The sequence below is a fragment of the Brassica oleracea genome, chromosome C4 (genome assembly GCF_000695525.1).
Source record: "Brassica oleracea var. oleracea cultivar TO1000 chromosome C4, BOL, whole genome shotgun sequence".
NCBI lineage: Eukaryota > Viridiplantae > Streptophyta > Magnoliopsida > Brassicales > Brassicaceae > Brassica > Brassica oleracea.
Genome location: NC_027751.1, coordinates 11,734,690 through 11,746,411, shown reverse-complemented (window position 1 = coordinate 11,746,411; position 11,722 = coordinate 11,734,690). Strand labels below are relative to the sequence as shown.

Sequence of the window (11,722 nt, the reverse complement as noted above, 5' to 3'; positions counted from 1 at the left end):
CCATTCATGATTTCTTACTTGGTTTTATGCCCTTTAGGCAACTCTTTTAAAATCATTTATATGTTCAAGTAAGATCAGACAAGATATAATGAAATCAAAATCAATTCCATTATATATAGAAAATCATGAAACATCAAAGCAAATCACAAAATCATAGATTTAAAATATAAATGTCGAGATCCCTCTTAGTCAATAAACATGCCGGCCACTCCTTGAGTTATATTGGACACGGCTCCCTTGGATTCATCCTGATCCATATCAGTCTTATTTTTATCAGGATATCTCATCTCACTGCTCCTCTTTAGCATCTTGTCATTCTCAATCACCGTTAGGTAAGAGATCAGGTCATTGTAGGTGGTAGAACCTCTTTCTATGTAGATATGTTTCGAGAACAAATCTTCTGGATGGAATGTGGAGTATGTCTTGAATAGACAATCATTATCTGTTACCTCTTCTCCACATAATCTCAGTTGGTACACGACCCTGGAGAAGGCAAAGTAAAACTCGGCCACTGTCTCAAAGTCTTGGAATCTGAGACTCATCCATTCATGTTTGACCTTTGGTAATAATACCATAGTGTATCTGGACTTTAATTCTGTCCAATGGTCACGAGGATTCTTGATATGTAAATACTGATTTCTCAGTTCCTCAGTGAGATGATGGCTCATAATAGTTATGGCTCTTAACTTTTCTCTTTCAATTTCATCATTTCTTTCAATGATACATTTCCCGAGTCCTCTAGACTTCAGGGCAATTGAAGTGTTCATTTCCCATTCTAGATAATTATTCCTAGAGAGATTTAGAATGGCATAATCCATGGGTTCAAATCTCGGCATCTGAAATCATATTATCAATCAATTCATTGATTTAGAATTCTTGCAACCAATTTAAATAATCAGTGCACATGATTTCATAAGTCTCTCTATAATACTTGGACCACACGGTCATGTATTGTGATGCTTAGGTTTCACGGCCATTATGTGATACAACGATCTTAAGGATCGGATCATGATGCAATCCGGTTTATATAACCATCCGGATACTAGGCCACACGGTCACTTAGATATGCATTAAGCCACACGGCTTTCAATCAATCAAGGGCACAAGGCCGCAAGTGTGAGCAATGCATTAGGCCACACAGCCATATACAAAATGGGATAAATGCATTCAATCCAATTTCTTAGTTGCATATTAGGTTTTAGAATTAAATAATCTAGCAACCTAACTCTCATTCAATATATAAAATCTTTAAATCAATCTTTCAAGATTTTAAGTAATGAGAGATTTAAGGTTTCAAGGCCTTTAGGAATATCAATCAAGATTAAGGGTTTCAAGGCCTTAAGGATTTTGAATTTTGAGATTAGATCTATTAATCAATCTATCAATCCTAACATCTCAGATCATCAATCATCAAACAAAGACATTTTAAAACCGAATTTAAACTTTTAGGGTTTCAGTTTGAGTGATTTAGATTCAAATTTAAACAATCCTATCAATAGCTCTAGGTGATCAAACAATCAAAGTTCAAATCAAACAATTTAAAACCGATTTTTCAAAATTAGGGGTTTTTAAGGGATTTCGAAAAACTTTGATCTTTGATCAAGGGGATTTGATTTGAGATTCAAAATCATTAAGACTTTGATTCTAATTGATCAATGGATCAAATCTCGATTTATGGTTTAGGAGATCGGACTTATTCGAGCTCCGATTTACTCTTTAGGATTTGATCTATTTTTCCTATTGCTTTCATCTTTAGAGTTCTGATTTTAGGGTTTTAATCTTTACAAAACAACCATGTTCAATTCATGTTCTCAGAATTAGGATTACCTTTGTTTTACAGATTGTAGAAACCCGGACCACCAAGATCAGAGACGAGCTGAGACGAACGGGCGCGGGACGGCTCCTATCGAGCTTGTTTCTTCTCGCGGACGGTTGCGTCTGGTCGGGGATTTGATCTGAGCTGGACGCAAGCTGAGCTGAGGCTGAGGACGTTGATCACGGACATGGAACGTCTGAAGCTGAGCTTGATCGGAGTTTTCAAGCCGGAACGCAAACAAGAACAATTTAGGGTTCTTCGGGATTAGGGTTCCAAAAGACCAAGACGGCGCCGCATATTGTTTCTGCGAGTGTGGGCGCGTCTGAGATTGGATCGACAAACGGTTTACGCTGATGGATTCGTCTCGTCAAGAGCTTCAATCTGATATGTGGCTCGTCATCTGGTTCCTCGGAGTTTGAGAGATATATCGATTTTAAGTTGCGCCTGTTTTAGGGTTTATGTGTGACGGATTTTAGGTTAGGTTTTGTCTCAGGGTTTTGGAGTATATCGTGCTGATAACGTGTTGTAAATAGAGGGTTTAGAGACTGAATATTTCTGTGTTTATTAATGATCAATAGAGGTTCCTTTATATAAGGATTACATGAGAGATAAATGGAAATACATAAATGGAAAGATAACAAATCATAAACCAACAAGGAATAGGAAAACTAGAAGAATGGAAAGTCATGGCCGACTTTCTCTCTCTCTCCAGATCGACCGCCTCTCTCTCTCCTCTCTCTAGGGTTTCGGCCGCCGCTTCTCTCTCTAAGGATTGGGCCGTCTCCCTCTTGTTATGGGCCGATTTATGGACCGGACCTGGTTAATGGCAATCCACTCCATGATTTATAACAAGTCTAAAATTATACTGTAATAGTTTGCGAAAATAGTATTACTTTAAAAGTAATATTAGCGATGACAATAAAAAGTGAAACTACTATAAGTATTTTATTTTGTACTTCTTAACAAATATTAAGTAACTACAATAATAATCACATTTTATACTTCTTTCCCAATACTATTAGGAGTAATTAATTAACATATAATAATGTAACTGTATACATAAATCTATTTTATAAAGTAACGTGTTATATTAATCAAATAAAAAGTTGAAATTCTCTCAAAACATGGTTGAGATTACTGAATACCATAAATAAATTAATTTGGGTTAAATGCTTACAAAAAGCAAATGTAACCGAATACATGCTAATATCACAGTATTATTCATGTATATAGTGTAATAGATTTTAATTATAATTTTACTATAATAAAGTAACCTAGATTACCAATCACAAATTGGTATAAACACAAAAGGAAGAAATAATTGTTATTATATATATAACTGTCGGAAGTGGTGCCTAAAATATTGGAGTTTAGGTTATAAAATAGGCATCGATTAATAAAAGATAATTATAGTTGTACAGTTTGTTTAATTTGGTTTATATTTGTTGGACTAAACATATATCAATAGGTCATGTTCCCGATGTAATAGTATTGATATTGAAAATTATTTTATTTTTTAAAGTATGTGATTTGTAATAAAAAAATTAAAGATGATATGTGTTTATAGTATAAATATTTTATAGTGAAAATAAATATTTTCATTATTTATAATCATTTTTGATTAATTAACCGACCGCATAACCTTTACTACAATAGTTGATCCGCACCCGCTCCATTGAAAATTATGGGTAATCCACGGGACACGCATATAATTTTAAATAAAACAATTAAAATTATTTTAATTATATTTTAGTTATTTATTTTTGAAACCAAAATAAATTTCATTTTGTAAAATTAAAATAATATAAGTATTGGAATTTTTTATAATTATTTTAACCTTTTTTTAATTAACGGATTGGCGTGGGTAGGGCTGGGCAAATAAACCGAATCCGAAAATCCGAACCGAACTCGATCCGATAAAAATGAATCCGAACCGATCCGAACCCGACATAAATACCGAATGGATCTTGTTTTATGGTATTTCGGATTATGAGTATTATCCGAATGGAACCCGAACTTAAATGAATATCCGATAGAACCCGAAACATTCAAAATCCCAAAAAAAAAAATTCTTGTACCAAATATGATATTAATTCCTAATATGTATCCAAAATACACTAAGATATTATTCCTAATATTTTTCATTCTATGAGAACTTGTTTTTTCGCTTTATGCTTTCATTTATTTGGTTTTCTTTCTATCAATAACTATGCTTATCTTTCGTTTGATTTTGAATGATCATGTTTGATGTTTTTTTCTTATTTTTGAATCGATTTCACTTATGTTTTGGTTACAAAATATGTACAAATCAAGTACTTTTAAAACCGAAGAACTGATTTTACTTATGTTTTGGTTAAAAATTAGGTATAAATCAAGTACTTTTAAATCGAAGAACCGATTGGGACCCGAAAGTATATCGGGTTGTACCGGTTCTTTGAAGATTTACTAACCCCGACCCGAACCCGAACCCGATAGAACCCGAACCGGTCCCGAACCGAACTTTCATATAACCCGAATGTGGCTGATTTTGATAAACCCGAAAAACCGAGATCCGATTGGATAAAACCAAAACCCGATTGGGACCCCGAATGCCCATGCCTAGGCGTGGGAGCTTTTTTGTTTATCAAAAAATATGTTAGATTAAATATATTTCTTTTCATTTTCAACAAGCGTATTTTGTTGTTGTTTACATATACAATGTATGTATCAATATGCACATAATTAAATTATATAATTTTCAAAATGCATAATTTTTGGTTGCCAAATTATAAGAAAAATCAATCCCTACTTTTGAATCACGAAATTATTATTTTATCTACATAAAGAATATTTAATGTAAACGATATATTACCAGTTTTAATGATTGAGGAAACTTTATAGATTTTATTTAATGGTCTTAGATCATATGTATATAAATGTTAGGAAGATGATGTGTTTCCACACAAAAGTTACAACTTAAAAAGATGATAACAATTAAAACAATACAATGTCATGAAATATGTTTGATAACAAATAACACCAAAACATAATAAAAATATCAAAAATGTCGAATCTTAAACTACATAAATATAATATCTGGACAAACCCCTAGTGCCACAAACATAAGACATTGTGAAGTACAACCAAATGTAAATGCAGGTTAACAGTTTTCAGGTTGGACAAAACCGGTTCTTAGTAGCTTCATCCTCCCATTCAACATCTCTCAACCACTCTTTATAAGCATCTAGGACAAGACCACACCCCTTGGCGCTTGCAGAATCGAGTGGAAGCTTCCTGAGAGCTGGACATCTGTGTACCTTTAGATATTTAAGAGCAGGAAAGGGTAAAGGACCCCAGTAGATACTCTTCACTGCATACAAAAACACAAGTGAGAGTGATTCTAGTTTTAGAAAAGGCGTAGTAAGCTTCTCTCCATCAATCTTCATCACTTTCTCTCTACTTATTATCTCTTCTGTTTGAAATGACATTTCCACATGCAGATTCGTCAGGCTAGGAGCGTACATCAGCCATGTCAAATCCCTTAGACCTTCGCAGTTCACAATGTCTACACGTGAGAGGCTCCGGAAGTACATAGGATTTGGACTTTTCATGTGCTGCAGTGGCCTATCCTCGTGGCCAGATGGAGCACTCGACCCTGCCACTAATGATATTCTGACAGCATTTGGTATACATTTATCGAGAGATAAATGGCGCGTAAAGTTCACTAAACTGTGGATGTTTAGGAGTCGTTCCATCACAAAGGCATCTTTTAGAGTTAGAGTCAAAAGTTCCAAATTTTCCAAGGACTTCAGCTCCTCCTCCACTAAGCCATTATTCAGAGGAATATTGGACTCAAATAGCATTAGTACCTGCAGACTCAATAGATTCGAGATCCCAACAACACTCTTGAGCTTGTGTGTGAACTCTAAGTTCAGATGTATCAGTTTTGTCAAAGATTTTATACCAAATGGCAAAACCTCGATCCCTGTACTTGATAAGTTAAGATACTGCAAGGTAACCAACTTTGAAATGTCTGCAGGCAACTGGGTGAGACTTTCATTGGAAGATAAATCCAAAACCTTAAGCTCTGTCATCCACTGAAAGAACCGCTCTGAGATACTCACCAACTTGTTGTTTTGAAGGAAGAGTGTTGCGAGTTTCTTTGTCCCATAAGGACATGCATTAATCTTCTCAATTTCATTTCCCATTAATGACATCTTCTGGACAACGCTCCAATCTTGCACCACTGGGACATGGCTTAACCCGGAACCAGTTTTCACAATGAAGCTCTCTTTCTTCTTACCAAGTTCAGCTGTTATCCACAGCCCCATCTCACGAACCATATCATGCATCTTGAGAAACTCTGTATGCTCATACTCCATCAATAAGCAAGAACGAACAAGAGTACCTATGATCTCATAACCATGGTTCTTAGCTTTGTCTCTGTCTTTGTTCCCATCTATAATTCCCTCGCATATCCAATACTCGACCAACTCTTCCTTCTCAATCTCATAGTCTTCCGGGAACAAAGCGCAGTATTGTAAACACTTTCTAAACATCTCATCTTTTAGATTATCGTAGCTAAACTTCAAGATAGGAAGAATCTTGTCTTGCATACACGAAAAGTCAGCAGCAAACGAAGTCAAGACATCCTGGGCGTGAGACCATTCTTGTATTGGCTTTCTAGATGACATGGTCTCCCCAATAACATTGAGCGCCAGTGGCAAACCATAGCACTTTTCAGCTATTATTCTTGCAGCTTCAGGAATGTATGGATGACTCTCTAAGGTTAGATCCCCAACTCTCATCCGGAACAACTCCCATGCTTCATTCGACGCCAAACACTTGACTTCCATCTCAACATCAACCCGCATCTCCGAGCACACTTCCTTAGACCGAGTAGTGAACACTACTTTGCATCGGTTCATTCTTGTGGGTGAAGGGAATCCTATCCTTTGAATCTCTACTTTACTCCATATGTCATCCAATAACAACATATATCTCTTACCCTTTAACATTTTCTTGATCTCTGATGCTTTCTCTTCTTCCTTTATGTGTTTCCACTCCTCACTGCAAAGACCAAGTCTCCTCAAAATAGTTTCTTGAACACTCTCTATCTTTTGATCTTTAGACACCACAACCCAAATGACAACATCAAAATCATTTCCTGTGTTAACAAAACTGTTATTGATATGAGACAGGAGTGTGGTTTTACCGACACCCCCCATTCCGTAAAGACCTAATGTTCCAACTTCATCTTCCATTAGACTGCTAAATACCTTTTCAGTCATTGCTGTCATACCAACAACAGGGTAGATAAGCCTCTCTTCCACTTTAGATCTAGGAACTCTCTCGGCCATGACTTTTAAATCTGCTCTAGACTTGAGATTCTTGACTTCTTTGATTTTCTTGAAGACCTTTTTACCATACTCAAACCTCGACCTGAAACTCCTGGAAACCTCGGCAGTACCTGATGCAAGCAGCAATTCATTGACTTGAGATTCGATTGTCTCAACATTTGAAAGCCATCTCTGAACGGTTGCGAGCCGTCGTTGACCTTTCTCTTCCTCTAAAGAAACTCTTGTCAGCAAATCATCCCTGAGATCCTTGAGCTCTTGCGTTGCCGTCTGCAGAGTTCCCACGTTTTCCTGGAGCTTACGAATGTAACTTGCTTTCTGAGTCAAACAGCGGCCGATCTGGCAGAGTGTTTGATCACACAGCACTGATATTGAAACACAACCTCCCATCTTGACACACACAAAAACCTTTGTACATACAAACTCAACTGAGAAAGATCTAAGCTTTATGATAGTATGAACTAGAACAGGAACAGAAAAATGGAACTTTGTAAGTGACCGTTGACTTTGACAAAGATAATGAGTGACCGTTGACAAAAAGATGGGACTGGGTACTAGTTAATAATATTAAGATATATTCAATTCATACCCGACTTATATGGTTGTGTTAAAGATATCTGAATTTTCAAAAATTTCAAATAACATACATATATTTTTTTTTTGGGTCAAATCATATCTCAGTCGCCACATGAGCTGACACATCATCTAATTTTGCTGATTTAAATGCTAGGTCAACTAATTTTGTTGACGAAGATGCCACATGTACATTTTTTTTTGAAAAAACAACAGAATCATTTTACAAAAATATTTTTTTAGAAAATGTAAAATTTATAAACTTTTATCATTTAGTAAAACTAACAAAAATTAATTAAATAATTAAATTTTAATCTTATATAAGAAATATATCTGTAAATGTTTCGATCATATCATAATATCATCCTTATAAGAGTTATATATGTTGTAATGTATCAAATTCAATACTACTGTTGCATTGTGTTACTCTTCATGAATCATGAGTATGTTATTTACATTTAAACAATTTAGATTAACATATAATAAATATTTTAAATAAACACAACCATAATTAATTATGAATATGTTATTTACATTTAAAGAATTTAGATTAACATATCACAATTTTTTTTTAAATAAACACAACCATAATTAGTCGAGAGTAACACGACTATGATACTAGCATTGAATTTGAATAATTACAACACATATATAACTCTTATGAGGACGATATTGTGATATGATCGACACATTTACACATCTATCTCTTATAGTATAAGATTAAAATTTAATTCCTTAATTATTTTTGTTAATTTCACTAAATAATAAAATTTTACATTTAAAAAAAATATTTTTATAAAATGACTATTTGTTTTATTTTTAAATGTATATGTGACATCCTCGTCAGCAAAATTAGCGACGTAGCATCCAGGTCAGTAAAATTAGATGATGTGGCAGCTGATGTGGCGACCGAGGTATGATTTGGCTAAGAAAATAAACATTGCGTATGTTATTTGAATTTTTTGAAAATTCAGATATGTTTTAACACGACCATATAAGTCAGGTATGAATTGGACATATTACAATATGTTAGAGTATAAAATGACCGTTTTCCCTGCGATAACCAAATCTAAAACATCGATTATTTCATTTGTATACGAAAGGAGTTACATAACATAGGATTTGAGAAACATTTGAAAATGAGCTTATATTTCGAAAACTACAATATTTGTTTACTTCTTACACTAATTTGTAAGTCACAACGTCCTTCTTGATCCCAACCGACGCCATCTCTCTAAGAACATGATGTAATGCTTAAACCATGTTTGGCAAACAAAGAATCAATAGCAGAGTTCAAAGATAATGAAGATGTCTCAGCCACATGAGTAAGACTGATGAATCTCTCTTTAACTATCCCATTCTTGTCAACAATCCGAAGCACCACTACCATTTGTTCTTTATAAGAAACATCAGCTGACTCATCCACCAACAAACCGAAAACATCATGATCAATTTCTTCAATAATACTTTTGACTAACTCCTCTGAAAAACAGTGCACAATATCTTTCTGAATTATTGGAGAAGTCATTTGATTGTTTCCAGAAGCGTTTCTTAAAACAGCCTTACTCACAACATCATTCTGTTCAGCAGTATATTTCAAGAGCTCAAAAAAATTACCGTTATTAGCTGTTTCTTCTTTCTCCTCATGACCACGGAAAGGTAATTCTTGACGCAACAAGAATCTAGGAACATCAATGGAGGCATTTAACCTAATTCGATACTCATTCTTCATGATATCACCTTGTTTATGCAAAGCATCCTTGATAGACTGACCTTGTCTCATCAAGTTTTCACATTTCATTACTGCATTGTTGTGAAAACTGTTAACACCTCCGACATGTTCTGAAAGTTTTTTAAACTTATTCCAGCTAGAGAAACCATCAACAATACATGCATCATTTCTGCCTCCTTTACAAGCATTATCCCCGAACAAGTAACAATTTAGACAAAAAGCTGCATCTTTCTTCACACTATATTCTAGCCAGCTCGGATACTGATCAAACCAAGCAGAATTAAATCGCCTCAATACGCCTCCGACCATTGATTGTTTAAAAATATGACCACGAGGTTGACAAGGACCTCTAATCAAATATTTCCGGATTACCTCGTTTCTTTGATTCACATGATATTCTGATATTCTTTTTCGATCAGCAGGATCCCATGGTAGATCATCTAAATCAGCTAAATCATTTTGAGAAGAAGATGGAGTTTTTCTTTTCAAACCGTTCAAAAATTTCTCCATAACTATATCTGCAACAACAAAAAATTAACAACTCTGTTTAAATATATATAACAGAAAAAATAAATTTGATAATCTCACAAGTCACAACACGTTAAAATTCAGCAAATTATGTATGAAGAATATTGCGTTAAAAGAATATTCAAAGCTTTAGATAAACATAAGCAATCTCCAATTCTCCATGGAGAAGAAAAAGAACGTTACTCTGTCTGGCTCTTGACCAAAAAAAAAGAAGAGAAAGACTGTTACCAAAATAATATGGAACTAGATGGAATCACTAAACATATCTTATACAATAAAACAGACTTGCCTCTCTCCTCATTAAGCCACATCAGCATCAAGCATAGGGCAATTGTTTACACGTGGCATGCCCAAACTTAAGCTTACTATCCTCTATCGTCTTCTGGGTTTCTGGCCAACTCTTCCTCTACCCACCTCCTAGAAGCTTCTCCGGTAACGCTTAAGATCCAGATTTATGGCTTCGTTACTCTCAATTCCAATTCAATATCATTCTCAGTTTTAAGTCTCCCTTCCAATTCTTTTTTTTTTTAAGACGGTTCTATATCGTAATCAGATTACGGAGAGGCTTCGGACTCTGATCAGGTGCTACTCGAATCCCAATCCAGTAGAAGTTTTCTTCGACCTGTAATTTTTTTTCCTTTCGTCTCCATATCTTTCTCTTCTTTGAGATGAAAGAAACTGTGTTTATAGGCTATCTGATTTTAAAGGCAGAGAGGAATGACGCAGAAGATGAGCCTCATGCTAAATGGGGATTTTTCTTCGGCGGCTGTTAAGGTATAACACTAACATGGTTCCTCTTTGAAAGGTAATAAATCCTCAATAATAGATCATACGAAGTGTTTTTTTCTAATTATTATTAGGAGACTCAAGTTGAAGGTGAATATCAAAAGTGACAAGAAGCTAGATGGTCAGCATCGTGGAAGTTGGTTCCAGAGGCATGCCGAACAAAGAGGGATCAATAAGGTAATCAATATCCAAATACATTTTTTACAGAGAACTCCTCTTTACTTAGTGGAGTTTCGTTTACCTTAATACTATTAGTCGTTATGCTCTTATCAGGGTTATGAAGCTATGGCATTTCCTGAGTTTGCACGGAGCCATTTTCCTAAGAATACGAATCCTAAAATGGTTAATAGGAACAGAAGAATGCTGGGTATTTTCATTCCTTTTAAAATCTATAATGGTTTTGATCACGACTATGGTGGCATGTTATATGGTTTTAAATTAGAGTACCTTCCTTTTTTTCTAATTTGGTTCCTAAATCTAAGAAAAATATATTGGTATGAGCAAGATCGAGAAGATATATAATGGGCGTACGTTCTTGTGCAGCTTAAAATAGAAATTGACAATGTAACTGATTAAACATATAAATGTGGTCGAAATCACTGAGCCATATAAGAAGCTTATGGAATTTTTTAATCTTATTCAACTTTCTATGTGCTAATAATCTTACCGTGTAAACTTCCCCATGTGGTGTTGGGCTGGCCAGGTTTTGGGGATCAAAACAAAGCTCTATATCGTTCTTGAGCTTGTCAGTGGAGATGAAGTATTTGACAAATTCGTAAGAAACCATTCCATATCATAGTAGTGGTGGTGACTCTGACGAGTTGATTAGGGCTGAAGATAATGTCAAAGAGAGAAAACTTGGAGAGAAGGAGTCGAGATCTTGTCGTTTCCTATGTTCAAGGTTTCGCTGAAGAGATAATACTACCAAAGACGATGCGGGTTCAAGCTCGA

At 35.0% G+C, this 11,722-nt stretch overlaps 2 protein-coding genes and 1 long non-coding RNA gene across 3 annotated transcripts; 1 reads left to right on the top strand and 2 right to left on the bottom strand.

The window, feature by feature from the left end:
• Window positions 1-4,869: 4,869 nt before the first annotated feature.
• Window positions 4,870-7,667, bottom strand: LOC106342883 (probable disease resistance protein At5g63020). Its single transcript, XM_013781940.1, has one exon. The coding sequence runs from the start codon at window positions 7,540-7,542 to the stop codon at window positions 4,966-4,968; it is 2,577 nt and encodes an 858-aa protein (XP_013637394.1). The 5' UTR covers window positions 7,543-7,667; the 3' UTR covers window positions 4,870-4,965.
• A 1,292-nt stretch (window positions 7,668-8,959) lies between these two features.
• On the bottom strand, window positions 8,960-9,766 carry LOC106338125 (zinc finger MYM-type protein 1-like). The gene has a single exon (XM_013777170.1). It carries the CDS (start codon window positions 9,764-9,766, stop codon window positions 8,960-8,962), a length of 807 nt encoding a protein of 268 aa, XP_013632624.1.
• A 551-nt stretch (window positions 9,767-10,317) lies between these two features.
• LOC106342885 lies at window positions 10,318-10,845 on the top strand. Its single transcript, XR_001269897.1, has 3 exons — window positions 10,318-10,417; window positions 10,518-10,609; window positions 10,693-10,845. It is a non-coding gene; the product is annotated as an uncharacterized LOC106342885 (long non-coding RNA).
• Window positions 10,846-11,722: the final 877 nt, after the last annotated feature.

Coding starts and splice junctions, on each gene's coding strand:
- LOC106342883 (XM_013781940.1), bottom strand. CDS start 7,542: ATGGGAGGTTGTGTTTCAATATCAGTGCTGTGTGATCAAACACTCTGC.
- LOC106338125 (XM_013777170.1), bottom strand. CDS start 9,766: ATGGTCGGAGGCGTATTGAGGCGATTTAATTCTGCTTGGTTTGATCAG.